This window comes from Lissotriton helveticus, chromosome 4_1 (genome assembly GCF_964261635.1).
Source record: "Lissotriton helveticus chromosome 4_1, aLisHel1.1, whole genome shotgun sequence".
NCBI lineage: Eukaryota > Metazoa > Chordata > Amphibia > Caudata > Salamandridae > Lissotriton > Lissotriton helveticus.
Genome location: NC_136063.1, coordinates 2,104,995,037 through 2,105,011,531, shown reverse-complemented (window position 1 = coordinate 2,105,011,531; position 16,495 = coordinate 2,104,995,037). Strand labels below are relative to the sequence as shown.

General features: G+C 44.7%; 1 protein-coding gene across 3 annotated transcripts in view; it reads right to left on the bottom strand.

The window, feature by feature from the left end:
• The window catches only part of ATG4A (autophagy related 4A cysteine peptidase), a 176,807-nt gene that overhangs the window by 132,801 nt on the left and 27,511 nt on the right, over positions 1 to 16,495 (bottom strand). For all 3 annotated transcript variants that reach the window (XM_078688781.1, XM_078688780.1, XM_078688779.1), the window contains exons 2-3: positions 5,366 to 5,488; positions 3,563 to 3,634 (exon numbers count right to left, since the gene is read on the bottom strand). Coding sequence is in view for 2 of the 3 variants with exons in the window: in XM_078688780.1 (XP_078544906.1) it covers positions 3,563 to 3,634; positions 5,366 to 5,488 (195 nt within the window). In the remaining variant the exon portion in view is untranslated. The remainder of the gene's footprint in view (positions 1 to 3,562; positions 3,635 to 5,365; positions 5,489 to 16,495) is intronic.

Sequence of the window (16,495 nt, the reverse complement as noted above, 5' to 3'; positions counted from 1 at the left end):
CTTTCTCCTTCTAGAACCCCTATAGTGAGATTTTATAGATCAAAAGGTCCCACAGGACTGAAAGGCCAAAATGTCCTTTCCTTCAGGACTGCCTGTCAAAGGAGTAGTGTTTTGTGCTGCCCACGTTGCAGCCTGACAAATATCCAGGAGGCACCATGCATGCCAATGCAGTGTCAGCAGTATAGGTTCTAGTAAAATGTTCCCTCAATCTTTCTTGAGGCTGCTTCTTGGCCATTGCCTAGCAGATTTTAATGCAGAGGACTATCAACCTGAACACATTTCTTTTCTGCACTGCCTTGCCTTTCTTTGCCCCAAAGAACCCTATAAACAGAGGCTCAGACCATTGATGTAAAAGCTGAGCGTTCTATTGGGGTCCAAACAATGGAGTCTCTCCTTCTGATTTGAAAGGTGAGGTGGGTCGGGCAAACAACATCAGAGGAGTGATGGACTATCCGATGTGAAAAGAGTCACAACCCTCAGTAGAAAGGCTGCTCTACTCCTCAGCAACAGTTTGACCTGAAAGAAGGTGGTGTATGGTGGCTGAGGTATTAAAGCTTGAAGCTCACTCACGCATTAAGATGAGGTTATAGCAATGAGTAAAAACATCTTTAGGATCAGGAGATGTAGAAGTGAGCTGTGAAATTGCCCAAAAGGGGCACAAATAAGGAAAATAGGGACCGAATTAAGGTGCCACTGTGGCATCATAAAGGGTTTAGGAGAAAACAAATGGATCAAACCTTTGAAAAATTGCATCACAAAAGGTGATTTGAACGAGGATGGTTGGTTTGGTAAATGCAAAAAGGTGGAATGGGCTGACGGATAACCAACCTTTAACTGTGCACACTCAAGTGGTTACTGGGTCAAGGACAAAACGAAGACCAAAACATCCAGCAGTTTGGCCCGCAATGGCTCCATACTGCAGGTGCTACATCAGGACACAAATTTGTCCCAACGTACAAATACTTTATAGTAGGACATATTGCCACAAGGATGACATCCACGACTTTGGGAGGGAGGTCGCATGTGGTCAACTGCCATTGCTTAACTGACACACATGTAGATGTCGAATATTTATGCCCACCATCAACTCCAAAAGCTGGTTGACTCTGGTCAGAGTTCAATCCGAAAAATTGCTGAAGCACAAGAGGACGGCTCCTAGGCATAGGCACTGTCCTTATCAGAGTCAGAGTATTTGGAGCTGGGGCCATCAGAACTGTCTTATGCCAAGGTTGAGAGGGATTTGTTTCACAGTCAGACAGGTCGATGAGTTTGGCATCCTCCCGTAGAGACAGGGCTGGTATGGATGTGGCAGGGATCAGCATTAACCGTGGTGCCGGTTGTGGAGTCAGTTCCTAAGTCAGAGCTGAACCCGAAATGGGTTCAGAAGGCAGAGGTGACGTCCAGGGTGGGTCGCCAGTGGTAATCAGACGGGAGGCCTCCGCAGGTCCTAAGGGCCCAAAGGCACACCAGAGAGAGCCGGTAGGGTGGCAAAGATTCAAAGTATGGCCTTTTTAAATACCTTAATCTGTTGTAGCATCACCAAGAGCTCTGAAAATTCAGGGTGCACCGGGATCAGCTGCAGAGTCGGCTCTTCGGTAGGGGATGGGGAATGAGACTGAGGGGCACAGTGACATCCTTGTTACTTTTCAGGAGAGTGGCAACGCTGTGACAAGGCCCGTTTGGATATTTTGTGCTTCTTTTTTTATAGTTTTAGTTACCTAAAGACTTTGACCACAAATAAGTCCTGTTGTGGGAATGGCACAGAGAGTGGGAACTGGTCCCCGTCCACGACTTCGAGCATGAGCAGGTCTTATGCGACTTCCTGCAGTGTTTGTGATGTACAGCTTGGCTTCACATTCCCAGATGTGGTGCATCAAGGCACACAAGTTGGAATCATCACCCGAACGCAAACATCGGCGACAAACCTCATGGGGATCTGTCAAAAACACCTGTTTGCAATAGTTCCTACAAGGCTTAAACCCTGTACTTTCAGGAGGTGACATGTCGCCTTATACACTGTAAGTATATATATATATATACACAGTTCCTGGCGTATTTGCAGTGTACTCAAACACCAGAGTCGAAGCCCAAATAGAATTTCAGTGCTCAGGTTTATTGGCGAAAAAACCGCCCCTACGCGTTTCGAGGTAAGCCTACCTCTTGCTCCCGTGAGCAAGAGGTAGGCTTACCTCGAAACGCGTAGGGGCGGTTTTTTCGCCAATAAACCTGAGCACTGAAATTCTATTTGGGCTTCGACTCTGGTGTTTGAGTACACTGCAAATACGCCAGGAACTGTGTATTTAGAGGGTGTGGCGATCCTGTCGAGCGCCCGCTGTGAGAAGCGGCAGAAGCACGCCATCTGTGTGTTTGGATATATATATATATATATATATATATATATATATATATATATATATATATATATATATATATATATATATATATATATATATATATATATATATATATATATATATATATATATATATAGCAAAAAAAACTCATCAATTTACGAGAAAAAGTTAGGAGCTTGCTCTGGATTAGGGCACAAAGGCACAGGAAGGAAGGAACGGATGTCAGTTGTCTTGGGTGGTTCCTATATATAGCTTCAGCCATTACTTCTGGGGCAGAGAGGAGTGAATCCGGAGCCACATGACACCACCTACTGGTATTCAAGACCTATGCTAAAAAATCATACACATCCAGTCTGGTGCAGGGGATATTCTAAATCTGTAGTTAGAAGTATCCATCTGATTTGGCAAATGGGCACACAAGAACAGAAATCTAGAGGTAAGAAACCTTAATAACTTTTGGATCTTATTTCAGCCCTGGAAACAAGCAGCATATTCTGTTTTTGTATGTATCTTCTTTGTAATTGGATTATTATTTTCTCACTTGTTAAAGTCTTATTGCTTTTCTAATGTACCGCTCTGACTACAAATTGATGTTATTGAGTATCATTTACTGTGTCATACCGAATCAGGGTGTCTAGTCCCCTCCACTTCCAAAAGTAAGTCTTGACTGTTCGCCAGGGCTGTCCTGAAATAGTCAAGTTCCTAAACAGAGGACACACGAATGTGTCCCCAGATTACATATTATAACATCTGATAAGATTCTTACTTCCACAAATGCCCATAGGTGGCTAGATATTTATTATTTACATTGTAGCTTTGAGTGTAGTGATTTGATAGAGCTTAATGAAGTTCACAGTTATCTCCTTTTTGATCGCCTTACAAAAGTCAGGAAATAACATTTGATAGAGACTTTAGAAAGCTGAACTGTGAAGTATGTCCATGTAGTGGAAACTAAAATGCACCAGAGGAAGAGAATACACAAATGGACAGATCATATTCTTCTTCCACAAATCTCTTATTTTACTCCCTCTGCCTTTCTATTGGGTTTAGCTCACCCCATCAAAGAGAAATAAGCAGCAAAACAAAGGCTGCTCTTTACATCAGCCTGCTTGTTTCAGTTGATGCAAGTCAAGCATTTTCACCTTGAAAGGAGATGCTAGTTTTTGTTCCTTGCTCTGATGCACACACAATGGAACAAGAAAACTTACCAATGGGAGAGAATTTTTTTCTGTAGGTAAACCACAGGCGAGAGCTGACGTCTTTTAACAAATCTGATTTGTCTGTAATTAAAAAAGAAACATCCAGTTAGGTAGTGGCTCTACAATATGCTATACCTGCTGAGCATACTGTACAATGTCTGTTTTTCAAAAGCTCAAGGTCTGTCTAATTGAGTTTACAAAATATAAGTCAGACAAGGTTGTTTGCGCCTGCTTTCCTTGTATAATCAATTTCCACCAAAAGGTATATCACATTTATCATGTACTGCTTCACCTGCTGCAATGTATGCGACACAAGCACATCTCAAAGCTTGAGGTCAGCCACCCGGAAGATCTCAGTCTCCCAAAGATGTGGAAGCAGACAGCCCAGTCAAGAAGCATCAATGGGTAGGATCTACTACAATGAATCAAAAATGACTTTTCTTTGCCTAAGACCTCAGGTAGTCCAAATTTCGTCCTGTAAGGTACAGTATTAGACAGAATAGTTTTTTTTTTTTTTTTAGAAACCTCTTGTGGGCTGTGCACCCCCTTTAAAATGACATTCAAGCAAGTCAAATGGGAAGTCTTGTATGGATCAGCTCTTTTAACGCTATTATACAATTTCTGTCATAGCCCCCGCTGCCCCCATGCTGAATTCTTACTCTAGTTTGGGTTACATTTTTATGAACCACGAAGGCGCTTCTATCCTGCTCCAGCAAGGAGAAGATCTGATCCCATCAGCTACTGCAGCTTGCTTTCTTCTGCTTGTTTTTAGGATGATGTCAAATAGACTGTTTAAAGCCGAATCCCAATGAACGGGATATATTGCTCATCAAATCCATTCTACTGGCCCTTGTCCTGGTTTGGCTTAGAAGTCTGGGCCTCTCCCGCTCTCCTCCAAATGCTCTGGTCAATAATGTCACTTGTGATGCTTTCCTAACTCAACCCTCAAGGAGGAAACCACTTGGTACTCCTTTTCTTAACAAATCAGTATAGTTAATGCCTTAATTTAATCGCTATGAATTTTCGTAATAGGGTCAATCCGGGCGTGTTCATAACAATTTCAAAGTCTGCAATCTGCAGTGTATTCAGAATTTTACTACCAGGTTAGATATAGCAATTTGTTGCTCAAGCTTTGACTTCTTTACACTGGTTTGCAATAAACAACAGAATAAGGCAGAAGTTTTTGTGTATTGTTTTGAGGCATATCAAGAGATTAGCTTGAGATTCCTTTAAGACACATTCATGTACTCCCAGCCCAGGTGCGCCCTTTTATCTTCCACTGATCTTAGATTGGTGATTTGAATATGTGGAAGTTGCATTTAAGAAACAATGTCCTGATTGGTAAGGATGTGTATGCAATTAATTATGCATGCATACAGCATTACTTGCAAGGAAAGAAGGAGACACTACATAAATTTGAAAAAAGATAGTTAATCATCTTTATATTGCAACATATGTTATGGTCGGAGGATATACAGTTAGAAGCAGCACTGCATAAATAAATTAATGACAACCATAAAACACTTGAATATGTGGAAGGCGCTTCAGGTTCAAGCAGCAATGCTGAAAGCTGTTACTACATTCCATTTGCTGCAAACTCAATCATGCAAGGTTTTGCAATGTTATTTAGGTCTGTGGTTTAAGTCTAAAAGAACAGGAGGACAGCCTGGAGTGAAGCTAGTCTCATTTAAACAAAGCAAGACTAACTGCAGTTTTATGACAAGATTCCTTCCTTTCTGCACATGCATTCACCTCTAATGCTCACAAGGGACTGCAGTGTGATTTCCATGTCACGTCTTACCAGGCACCCACCTGCTGTGATGTCATATTGCCTTCCCAGAATCCATACAGGCTCATTGGTATCTGGAAAATCTTCTAGACTGTCATAGGAGGAAGTAAGCGAATTTCCACGCTTGGCTAAAACTGAATGTAAACCTAGAAGAGTCAGAGAATAAACAGTCAAGCTTACTTGCAACTGCCCTTAACTACGCCTTTCCTCCAGGAAGGAGGCACCAGTGATGCTTGTCATCAGGTACACATGGGCAGTCCACTTGGATGGAAGGGCAGTGGGGTACCCTTTGAGCCATGCTGCACTGGCAAAGAGGGCTATGGAAATCAAGCTAGCTGTGCCACGATATGCTGAAGGCATCACCTAACATAGTATTCCAACTTCAGACGTGGAAGTGAGAGCTCATTGCCAACAACAGAACCATGAGTAACCGAGTACCTACATGAAAACAAGCCTTGGTCAACCTATCGCACCCATTCTCTCAATCTTGCATAGCAGGAGGAGTGGGTGAACACAAAGCAATGCATTTAAGGTCAAGCCCGCAATGAGCTTCAATCAATGTGGCACATTAAGAATTTCACATGCATGCCACTTAAGATTTTTCATAATTATTAGACGATGTACACAAACAGTTCCACAAATAAATGATTTATGGACCCTGAGAAATACTTCGATTCCCCTTTTTGGCCAGAAATGTGCAAACAAGAAATGCTGTTAATCTGGAGGATGTTTGAAGGGTTCTGTAAATTCACATGCGGTGAGAAGGCTCCAGCTGCAGTCCAACACAGTCTAACAAAACCCATGAATATTTTCACCAGAGTTGCCCCAGTCTGCATTGCGCCACAAGATGTACTTACAAGGCATCACACACTAGGGCTCAGCCTCAACTGCGTACCGCATCTCCACTGGAAGTGACACGATGACCACTAAAAAGGTGTTACATGCACCAGTGACATTTTTGTCAATTTTCCACACGTTCAAAGGACATAAAAATACAGAGCATAAAAAGTTTGGCTGGAACCTCATAACGGAAATGCGAATGTATCTGTTGGGTAAAACAAATATTATTAAAAACCCTTGAAATAAAAAAAAAATGAAACAGTATCAGAACCCTCGTTTGGGGAGAACGGAAGGGTGTAAGTAATCAGATCTATCAGAAAGATTGTTCCCGAAGGGAAGTAAATTGCTGTTGTTTAAGCGTTAAAGTACCCCCTGCCGTACATTATAAGCATATTGCAAGTCACCAAAGAGTTCTCTAACCATAAGGTGGAACAAGAGCAGAGCCGATTTCCTTTAAAAGCTTATGGAACTCCGAGTTGACTTACAATATCCTTATCATATCCACTAAGGGGGACTTTCACACAAACCATTTAAAATCTGGGCGTGGAGCTCTTTCATGTAAAAGAGCGAGCATGTTTGTAAACATGAAGAATAAAAAGACAAACTTTATTGCAAAATTAAACATCAAAAACATGCTAGTTATATGTTTAAAACAGATATGAGGAACAGTTCAATACAAGTCAGTTTAAAAAAAAAAGGCTGCTCTTGCTTGGCACCAGAAGGAGAACGCTGAAAGATTCTAGTTCTTGTATAAATATCTACGGAATGTAAAAAATAATCATGGTCTTTCTGGTAATAACTGTAAGCTAGAACAAGCATTTGCAATGCAATCGGTCTCGCCTTTGGGGCCTTATAAGTATTTAGCCATGCAGCTCATTTCCTGCAGCTGGTTGGCCAGTACCGATTCCACCGGGAAGCAGGGAAGGAGAAAAAATACCTGAGAGATCACAATGGGGCAATTGATACAACTCACAACTCACAACAAAGACGGTGTACCTTTTAATGGGGACACGTTTACCTTAGAAGGTATCCTCTTATAGTTGCACCTTTCTGATGCAGATATGCATTTTTGCATTGCAATATAATGTAAGTGATGCACAAGATACTCCCTGCCATTAAAACCATATAAATTGTGTTGCTGACATTCCGCTGCCCCACCTACCCCAAAACCAAAGAAATTAGCAAACCTACTCCTATTCTAGGGAGGAATTTAACTTCAAAACATTTCTGAATAACTACCAACTGAGTGTTTGCCAACGTATAGTTAGACCCACCCTGAAACACTACCAACCCTGCGCCAGAGAGATTTGCTTGTATCACAAACTCACTATACAGGCAGAATTTCTAGGTGGGCAAATTCACTTTGTGGAGGCAAAAGCACATCGTTGGTGCTACTTATAATCAAGAATAAAACTAGCCCTTGGTAATATGCTAGTTGTCATTAAGTGTGCAAACAGCTTGGGTAATTTGGCCCAAATGATGATAGCATTGATTGAGTTGTCCATATTCTTGCAATAACAAAGCATTGCATGTGTACTTTTGCCAACAATTAATAAAAGCTGTCAACATTTCAGCGTGGGATAGCGTCATAACTATAAGGCTCAGATGAAGAAGCACAATAGACGCCACCTGGAATCGTGCAATTTTTCTTTTTTAAAAATTGTGTCAGAATGTGGGTCGGATTTTTGGGTGCTTGCGGGTAATAATAATAATAATAATACTCAAGCTAGACTAGGCTAGATGCAGCATCTCTCAAAAAACAAAAAGAACAATGAAAGCACTTTATATACAATGACATGCCCAGGTTGAGAGTCCAAATTGGATACAAGTGGGGCCACTGGACAAATGTAACTGAACGCCCTAAACATGAACTTACCACATATGCTATCATCTGCTGCATAGTTTCCCCATTTTAACAAAAACGTTTCTAGCTCCAGTGAATCATAAGTTAATAAAGCAATGCCACACCAGTCACTTTAAAAATGTAAAATTGTCACCTTTTACCTTCCAATTCCTGTAATTAATTAGCCAGTCTAAGAGGTGAATATGTTGACCACATACAGTGAGCATCCCCATTTAATGTACTGATGGAAGGGCTTTTGTCTGCAGAAATAAGCACAAACTTATGTTAATGTTAAATGAATTCAAACAGGTTAGGCACACCTATTGTCTGCCTCGATTGTATTTCACAACCAACAATAGTAGTAATTCCAACCAGGACTGTGACTTTCAAAGATTCAGAAAGCTCTTGAGGTCACATGTGCTTCAATGCTAAAGTACATTCTAGTGAGTCGCTTATATATCCTATATTACATGTACTACACTGGTCTATAGAGGTGATTTTGATGGAAAGATGCGCATCAAAACTTGTTTTTCCTTGCTGCACGATTTGGGGACCCTGGATATAAAGCACAACACCCTGGACATTGCAATGGGTAAGTCACATAACCCATCCATCTGTCTACCTGTCACTGGAGCGCCTGAACAGATCATGCAAGAAGCGATCTAGTTCAGGGAACTCCTATACAAGTGCCCGTAGATTATAGAAGATATACGTGGAGAAGAGGTGGGAGGTGAAATAATGCGCACTACAGAGAATAGGGAGGAGAATAGTGATATGTAGGAGAGGAGGAGGAAAACTAGTGGGTTGGACTTTCGAAGTTGAAAGGATTGCTGGGAGGTTGTAGGAGAGGAATAAGATATTTAAATGGAATGGAAGGGAATGCAGGTTATATGAGAAAAAGTAGAACTCGAGATACAAAAGATTAAGGGATGGGGCGGACAAGCGCTGAGAGAAAGGGGGCAAGAAAGACTAAATGAGTGAACACTGCAATCGTCCACACTTTTAACTGGGGTACTTATAACTATTAAGTAACTATTAAGTTTGTGCCAGGAGCATTTCAGCTAAGGCTGTTATGTGTTGCCCATACAGCAGCTTTTCAAACTGACAACATCTTTTTTTAACGTTACTGCTGGCAACCAAGCTTGACTCATGAGTGTGATCATTGCAAGTAATTTTGCAATTGGTGGCCATCAATGTAATCTAGGCTGATGTGGTCACTGAACGAACAGGGATGATGTTAACAGCTCGGGATGATTCCCTTGAACATAACCAGCTCTCATCACAAAAGCGTTAGAGACACCTGATTTAAAAATAATTGCATAGCTAAAACACAACATTGAGAAGAGTGGTTAAAAACAACAGGCAAGGAAAAGGAAGGTGTAACTAAACTCGGAGTACTGAAGCAGACACAGCTGATCGACAGGGCTAGGCGGCTCCGAGATAAACTAAATACCAGGTAAGGTCAGTGTACTGGGCCTGGAGGGGCAGGTAGGATAGGGCAGGAAGGCGGCAGAGTGTTTTTAATGAATTCACTTGGCTTTGGCGGAGTGGTGCTCTCACAAGAGAAAGTATGTTTAGAGGCACAGTCGGACAGACTTACTGCCACGGTGGGTGCACCCCGGTCTGTCCCTTTTTTAGGCTCCTCTCATCTGCCAACTTCGCAGGGCGAGAAAGAGAATAATAATCATTTAGAGAACGATTAATACGCAGCACTGTGTAGAGTGAGATCCGATGGAGATACATGCCCCCCTGCTGTAAACACACTGCCTCCTGAAACTTGCACAGGCAACTCTTGGCGCAGACCTGACCGTGTTGGGACATCATCCCTCAGCAAACCCGAGAAAGCTGTGCAATGTTAATGTTAGAGGCGCGAGGCCGCTGTTGTTAGAGCGGGCCGCGGATGTAAAAAAAAAAATCACGTTTACAACTGTGGGAGAGGAAGGGAAAAGGAGGGAAACGAAAGAGTAGGCGTGGAGGGGAAAGACTGCGGTTCAGGCCTCGCGGGAAAATATTTGAGTTAAGAGCAGGCAGGCTGGCAGCGACCTGAGAAAGAAGGAGGGGAGGAGAGAAGTGAAGAGAAGAGAAGACAAGCTGTTGCCATTGTGAATAATATAGTGTGTTCCAAAGGCCGTCTCACGCCGCGAGTAAAGCATCCAGTCCCGGTGGGCGGGGCTAAAAGCAAACAGAGCGGCACTTCTGTCGCCCGCATGCACATATTCTGTCCGTCCATGTGCACATCTGGAATCCGTATTGATTCCAAAAGGCCCTCGCATGGCGAGAGCAGCGCATGCGCGCTGCTAACGCCAGGCGAGACCTAAAAATAGAGCAGAAGAAAGAAAAGAAACCTTTAATTTTCATTGCTTTAAACAGCTGCTCTGCGACCTGGCCTGCCATTTATCTCAGCTTCTGGCTAATAACTTATTACAGTTAACTTCTGACGTCTTTTCTTTATAATCGGTGACTAGGTGTGTCACAAGTCGCTGATAATACAGAAATTAGAGACAAGCGTTTATACAGGGATTACAAAATCTTGCGCATTATAATGGAGATTAACTGCCACAGAACACTTACTTCAACACTTCCAATAAATACAGCCCATAAATCAAATGCACATATTAATATGAACCCAGGTCTATAAACCCTTTGAGGATAGCAAATACTTTGGAATACAAAGAGTCACAGCTGTTCATGGGGTCCAATGGGCAGAGAGTTAAATACATGCAGCTGACAGAGGTGAAGGAGGGCCAGTCATATCAACCAGCCAAGCAAAAGACATCAGAATGGAATGTGCGGTCTAGACTGGACTCAGCCTGTGAGAGCTGCAGGCCATGAAGAAGTTGTCAGGCTACGCAAAGTGATGAAAGGTGGAGAAATTAAAACTTGTTTCAAAAGAGAATTTGAGCTCTGGGACCAATAGGATAAAATAGGAAATGTGATTAGCTCATGTTAAATGGATCACTTGGCTTTTTATGCACACAGTACTTTCTTTTTTCTGAGGTATATAATAAGGGATGTGTTATGAATCTTAACAACCAAGAGTAAAATAGTATAAAATGCTTTGGATATTGTGAGAAGCTGGCCTGGTATCTGATGTACACTTATGTAAGTGGAGACCTTGCACCAGTCCATTATGGTGATTCAAGAGGTCTTAGAAAGCTCTCTAAGTGGTAGCTGTGGAGAGCAGCCTTTAGGCTTAGTACAGAATGAGTGTAAAGTAGCTTGTTTTACCAGAATGCAATCTTATGGAATAGATTAAGTGAAAAAGAACCACACCAAGTATTTATAAAAATGTGTACTTAATATATATATATATATATATATATATATATATATATATATATATATATCAATCAAGCTCCGGGGTGGGTCCAACAATTGAGAAACACTCGAGTACAAAGTAGCTTTAACCCCATCAGCTTTTATTCGGTAAGAACAAACTCCCTCTCCAGACAATAAAGCATCAGACTGGTGTCCGGACGCGTTTCGGGTAAATCCCTTCTTCGGCGGAATAGCAGTCTTTTGGCACTCATGGGGCCACACCCTCCACTTTATCCATATCGTACGCCATGATTGGCTGCTCTAACATGAGACTGCACGTTGATTTATGGGAGGTGTAGTCCATTACTTCTCAGAGTGCAATTCATTCATGCTAAGTTCAAAGCTCCACATGAGCCCCGGGAGGCACAGCTTGTTCACTATCCAACTTGGTACCCCACACAACCAGCCACTCGCTTCGTGACTGCGTGGCCCCCGCTTTTGGGGTGTTGCTCCTCGGCGGCAGGACGGCCGCCTAAACATCAAGCTCCGGGGTGGGTCCAACAATTGAGAAGCACTCGAGTACAAAGTAGCTTTAACCCCATCAGCTTTTATTCGGTAAGAACAAACTCCCTCTCGAGACAATAAAGCATCAGACTGGTGCATGATTGGCTGCTCTAACATGAGACTGCACGTTGATTTATGGGAGGTGTAGTCCATTACTTCTCAGAGTGCAATTCATTCATGCTAAGTTCGGACACCAGTCTGTATATATATACACTACACAATACTTCAATTAGAAATGCAGTAAATAGCAAAATATACACAGTGGAATAAAGACCACGACTCGAGTCAGGACGATGTTGAGAGGATGTAAAATTGCTGGGGACCCACAGAACTACCCAAGGTAAGTAAATAGGGACCTCAATGAGAGCGTGTGCAGTGTGAGAACACAACTGCGTGCTCCGTACAAGTCTATGTGCAAGTTGCAGTTGGATTTTTAAAGATTAGGGACCCTTCCCAAGGGACCCTAAATAAACCCCTTGGAAGTCAGAGGGTTGGAGAGCCACCCCACCCATGGATACCCTACTACTCACGTTATCTACACCAGGGACACCGGGTGCATAGGGGTGAAGTGGTGTCAGAAACTGCTGTTGAACCCAATGGAGGACTTCAGGAAAGTGCCGCTGCTGGAAGAGGAGAAAGTGACGGTGGGAATCCAAACGTTAATTCTTGAAGAGGAGTACCTGAAAGCAGAGGAGACAGAGTCTATGTCACTCGGGAGTGAACAGGAGACTTGGAAGACGAATGCCCTCCAATGTCAGGTGCTTCAGGGAAGATGACTATGAACTTGACTCTGCAGCTGCGAGGAACAGGCGACACTGAGGATGACCAGGACCCGAATACGAGCTGTCCCACGAAGGATGTCGAGTGCTGAGGGGTCGGAGTCCGGCGGGAGCACCAACAAGCATTGGCAAATGCAGCCCATGTAGGAAGTCACAAAGGTACAAAGTTGGGACCAGTAAGGACCAGGGGACTCACCACAAGCAGGGGAGTCAGGGCAGGCCCCAAGCAATCAGAGGAGCCAAAAGGAAACAAAGGTGCCCCTCAAATGGACCCACAGGCCGGAGGCACTGGAGTCGCGAGAGGACCTCGAGCAGCTCACCAAAGGAGCAAGCCACAATGCTCACAAGGCGGTGTGGCTGCAGGTCTTGGTGGAAGAAGTTGTTGGAGGTTGGGGCTACTTGAAGCTCAATGCACTAGTCGCAAAGTTGCCAACAATCATTTGCACTTGCAAAAGAACGCAGTGTACAGGGGTTCAGTTAATGCAGCCCCCAAGAGGGATACTGGCCTCAAACTCGATGAGCGGATAGCTCAGGCCTCGAGGGATGTAGGAAACCACCAAATGTGTTGTTGAACCCTTCAGAGTCCGCAGGAGCTCGGGATCAGCAGACCAGTCAGCAGTGTTGAGGTGCCTAAAAACCGCAGGGAAGTGACTCCTTCACTTCAAGGGGGATTTCTTCAAGTGTCTTGGATGCTTCACATGTCCTGCACAGATCCTGTATAGTGCACAGGCACAGACGATGCAGCAGACTGCTAGGAAGACAAATCCCGGCCCAAACGAAGTCCAGAGTGCCCAGACGGTAGAAGTGCAGTGGTGTCAGTCCTGAATCTTATCCCACAACAAATCGAGGGACCTACACCCAGGTAAGCCCTTAAGTACCATTGGGAAAAGGTTGGGAAGATTCAGGGGCCCCTCCCATGGGAGGGTCTGGACAGGGGAAGGTTACTCCTATGTCCTTTGTCCCGTTTCGTGCCAGAGCGAGAGACGTTGGCTCCCAGAACTGGTTTGAGCTGGACTATGCACAGGGACACCAAATGTGCCCCTCATGCAGACTTTCTGGCGCTGGTAAGCGCACCCATCTGGTCCCAATGCACTAAATCCTGTCTGGGAGGTGGTCACACCTCCATGTGACAGGATGCCTATTGTTCCACCTTCCTCCGCTCGAGCTTGGCTCAGCAGTAGGAGGGCAGAAATGTGTCTCTGGTCGGCAGCAACCATTTTGTGCTGGCTAGAAGGTTGGCACCGGGAACACTGAGAGCCTAGCGGAGGGCTCTTCCAGTGCTTGGAATCATACCGCCCACACCGTTTACGGTGTGGGAGGTATGATTCCTACATGATGGGATTCGTTGCAGACGTTTTCGAGATGGTCATCGCGTAATTACGCGATGCCCCTCTATATAAAATATGGCTCCTTCACTGACAACTCTGGAAAATGGACTCCGTAAGCTGCAGGCGTGACCTGCTCGTGCAGCGGCACCCTCTCACTTAGAACCAAGCACCCTTCCTTCAGGATTGAAAAGGCCTGCTGTAGGGGTGACTTACAAGTTGTAAGCGCAGTGACCCAAGATATAGTAAACCTATATCTTTAGTAAGTGGTGCAAGCACCAACTTACACAGGCTGCAATGGCAGGCCTGTAGTTCCATTCTGAACGGTCTCTCATGGGTGGCACAATACCTGCTGCCGCCCATGGGAGACCTCTAGGATACCTATACCCGGGGTACATGGGTACCAAATACTAGGGACTGACATGGGTACCCCAGTATTCGATCTGGGATGTACTTAAGTACTGAACACAACAATTTAGGGAGAAAGCAGATAGACTGGAGTCCTGATTAGCAGGATGCCAGTCAGACTAGTCAAAACACAGTTTCGCACCAGGTAAAAAGTGGGGTTAAACATGCAGAAGGATTCTACCTTCCTACAGATGTTTTCTTTGTGATTTTCTACCAGTCCTACGGCTGCTGGCATGAGCTCTCCAACTTGTAATACTAGAATCAAACACAATGGGAACAGAGGCTCTTCCGGCACTAGGAGTCATGGCTATGTATGAGGGGCTCCTATTGTGTACAGGGTACCAACTGCAGCTGTTGCAGTGGTACGAATGATGGGACTTGAGATGGTGGTAGCTAAAGGAGTAGTGCCTTCACTAGTGGTATTGGTGACACTGTCGTGCTGTTGGTGCCTGCCTTGATTGCAGGGTTGCTTGAATTGCCATTCATGATGGAGTTGTGGTGATGGTTGCTGTGATGGTGGTATGTGGATGGTGGCATTTGTGAAGGTGAATGCGTCTTTGATAGTGAAGTTTGTATTGCTAATGGTGACAGTAGTGCTGGTGGTGTTGGCTGCTCCATGGCATGGTGTTTGTTGTGATGGTGTGGCTGTTGGAGCTAATACAGAGGTGCTCCAGGTGACAGAGGTATACAGGTGGTGCCATTTGGGATAGAGGGTGTAATAGTAATTATGCTGGAGGTACTGCTACTATTGTCGATGGTGGGACTGGAGCTGCTGCACTCTGCTTTTATTCTGGCAGTTTTAATTTACCTACCCACTCACTTTCCCCGCATTCCGGGCGGCATTCAGCCGAGTCAGGTGCTGAGTCCCTAGGTCCTGGGATGTGAATTTCGGCAGCGGCCATTTTGGGTTGGGAGGCATCACACTGCATTAGAGAGACAGTACTTAAGGAGCTCTCCTGGGACAGGCGCGAGATTTAGTTGTTTGTTCTCCTCCTGATGCGGAAGCCGGGAGGCTGCTGTTGTGCTGTGTGAATTGCCAGACTTATGTGCGCTAACGCTGTGGTTGTGTCACGGATTTGAACATGGCGCTTCCTCCTTTTTTAACTCACTGTGAAATTCTTTCCTTGCACTCTGCTTTTATTCTGGCAGTTTTAATTTACCTACCCACTCACTTTCCCCGCATTCCGTGCGGCACTCAGCCAAGTCAGGTGCTGAGTCCCTAGGTCCCTGGCTATGAATTTCGGCAGCGGCCATTTTGGGTTGGGAGGCATCACACTGCATTAGAGGGACCGTACTTAAGGAGACGGCCATGTCTCCGCGCAGCAGACGCGCCGTATCAGCGCCGGAGTTACGCCAGAGTCCAGCCCGTCAGCGCTGAGGAAGCGCCGGGGGGACTGTCTCTTGTCCTACTCTTCTTCAAGCCCCTGCTAGTCCCTTATATTTGTTATGTGACCTTCTAGCCCTTAAACCCACCTGGCAGCCCTGTCATCATACATCTGCCCCGGAAAAGTTTATCTACGCCCCTGAGTGTCGCTGTACCGAGAGAGGGAGTTATCACACCTTCTTGGCCTCCTCCAACAAGCGGGTTCCGCCCTATAAAGCAGGACCTCCTCACCTTACCAAGGACACCGGGTTTCTTATTAACGCACGCTCACTAGTCAAAAATAATTTGTCATTCAGGGAATTCATCTCGGACAGAAAGCCCTCATGGGCCTTCATTACCGAGACATGGGCCTCTGACTCCACAGGGCCTGATCTAATAAACGCGATCCCAGAGGGATACGCCCTGGCAAGAATGGACAGAATAGGCCGCAGGGGCGGAGGACTGGGCATTTTGCATAAAACCTCTATTAGATGTCGGATCGAGCCCCTGCCCTCTATGCTGGACTCCTTCCAGGCCATGTATTTTGCACTTAACCACTCCCCCTCGGGGTCCTTCACCGGGATTTTGGTCTACAGACCCCCGGGCCCTAGGTCCGCCTTCAGTCAAGATCTCCTTAAAATCTTTGAACCATATATTGATAGACCCAATATGACTATCCGCAGGGACTTCAATTTCCATCTGGAAAACTCAAATTCCTCTGATACCGTCCATTTGCTAGACTCCTTAGCCTCTTGTGGTCTGTTTCAGGGCGA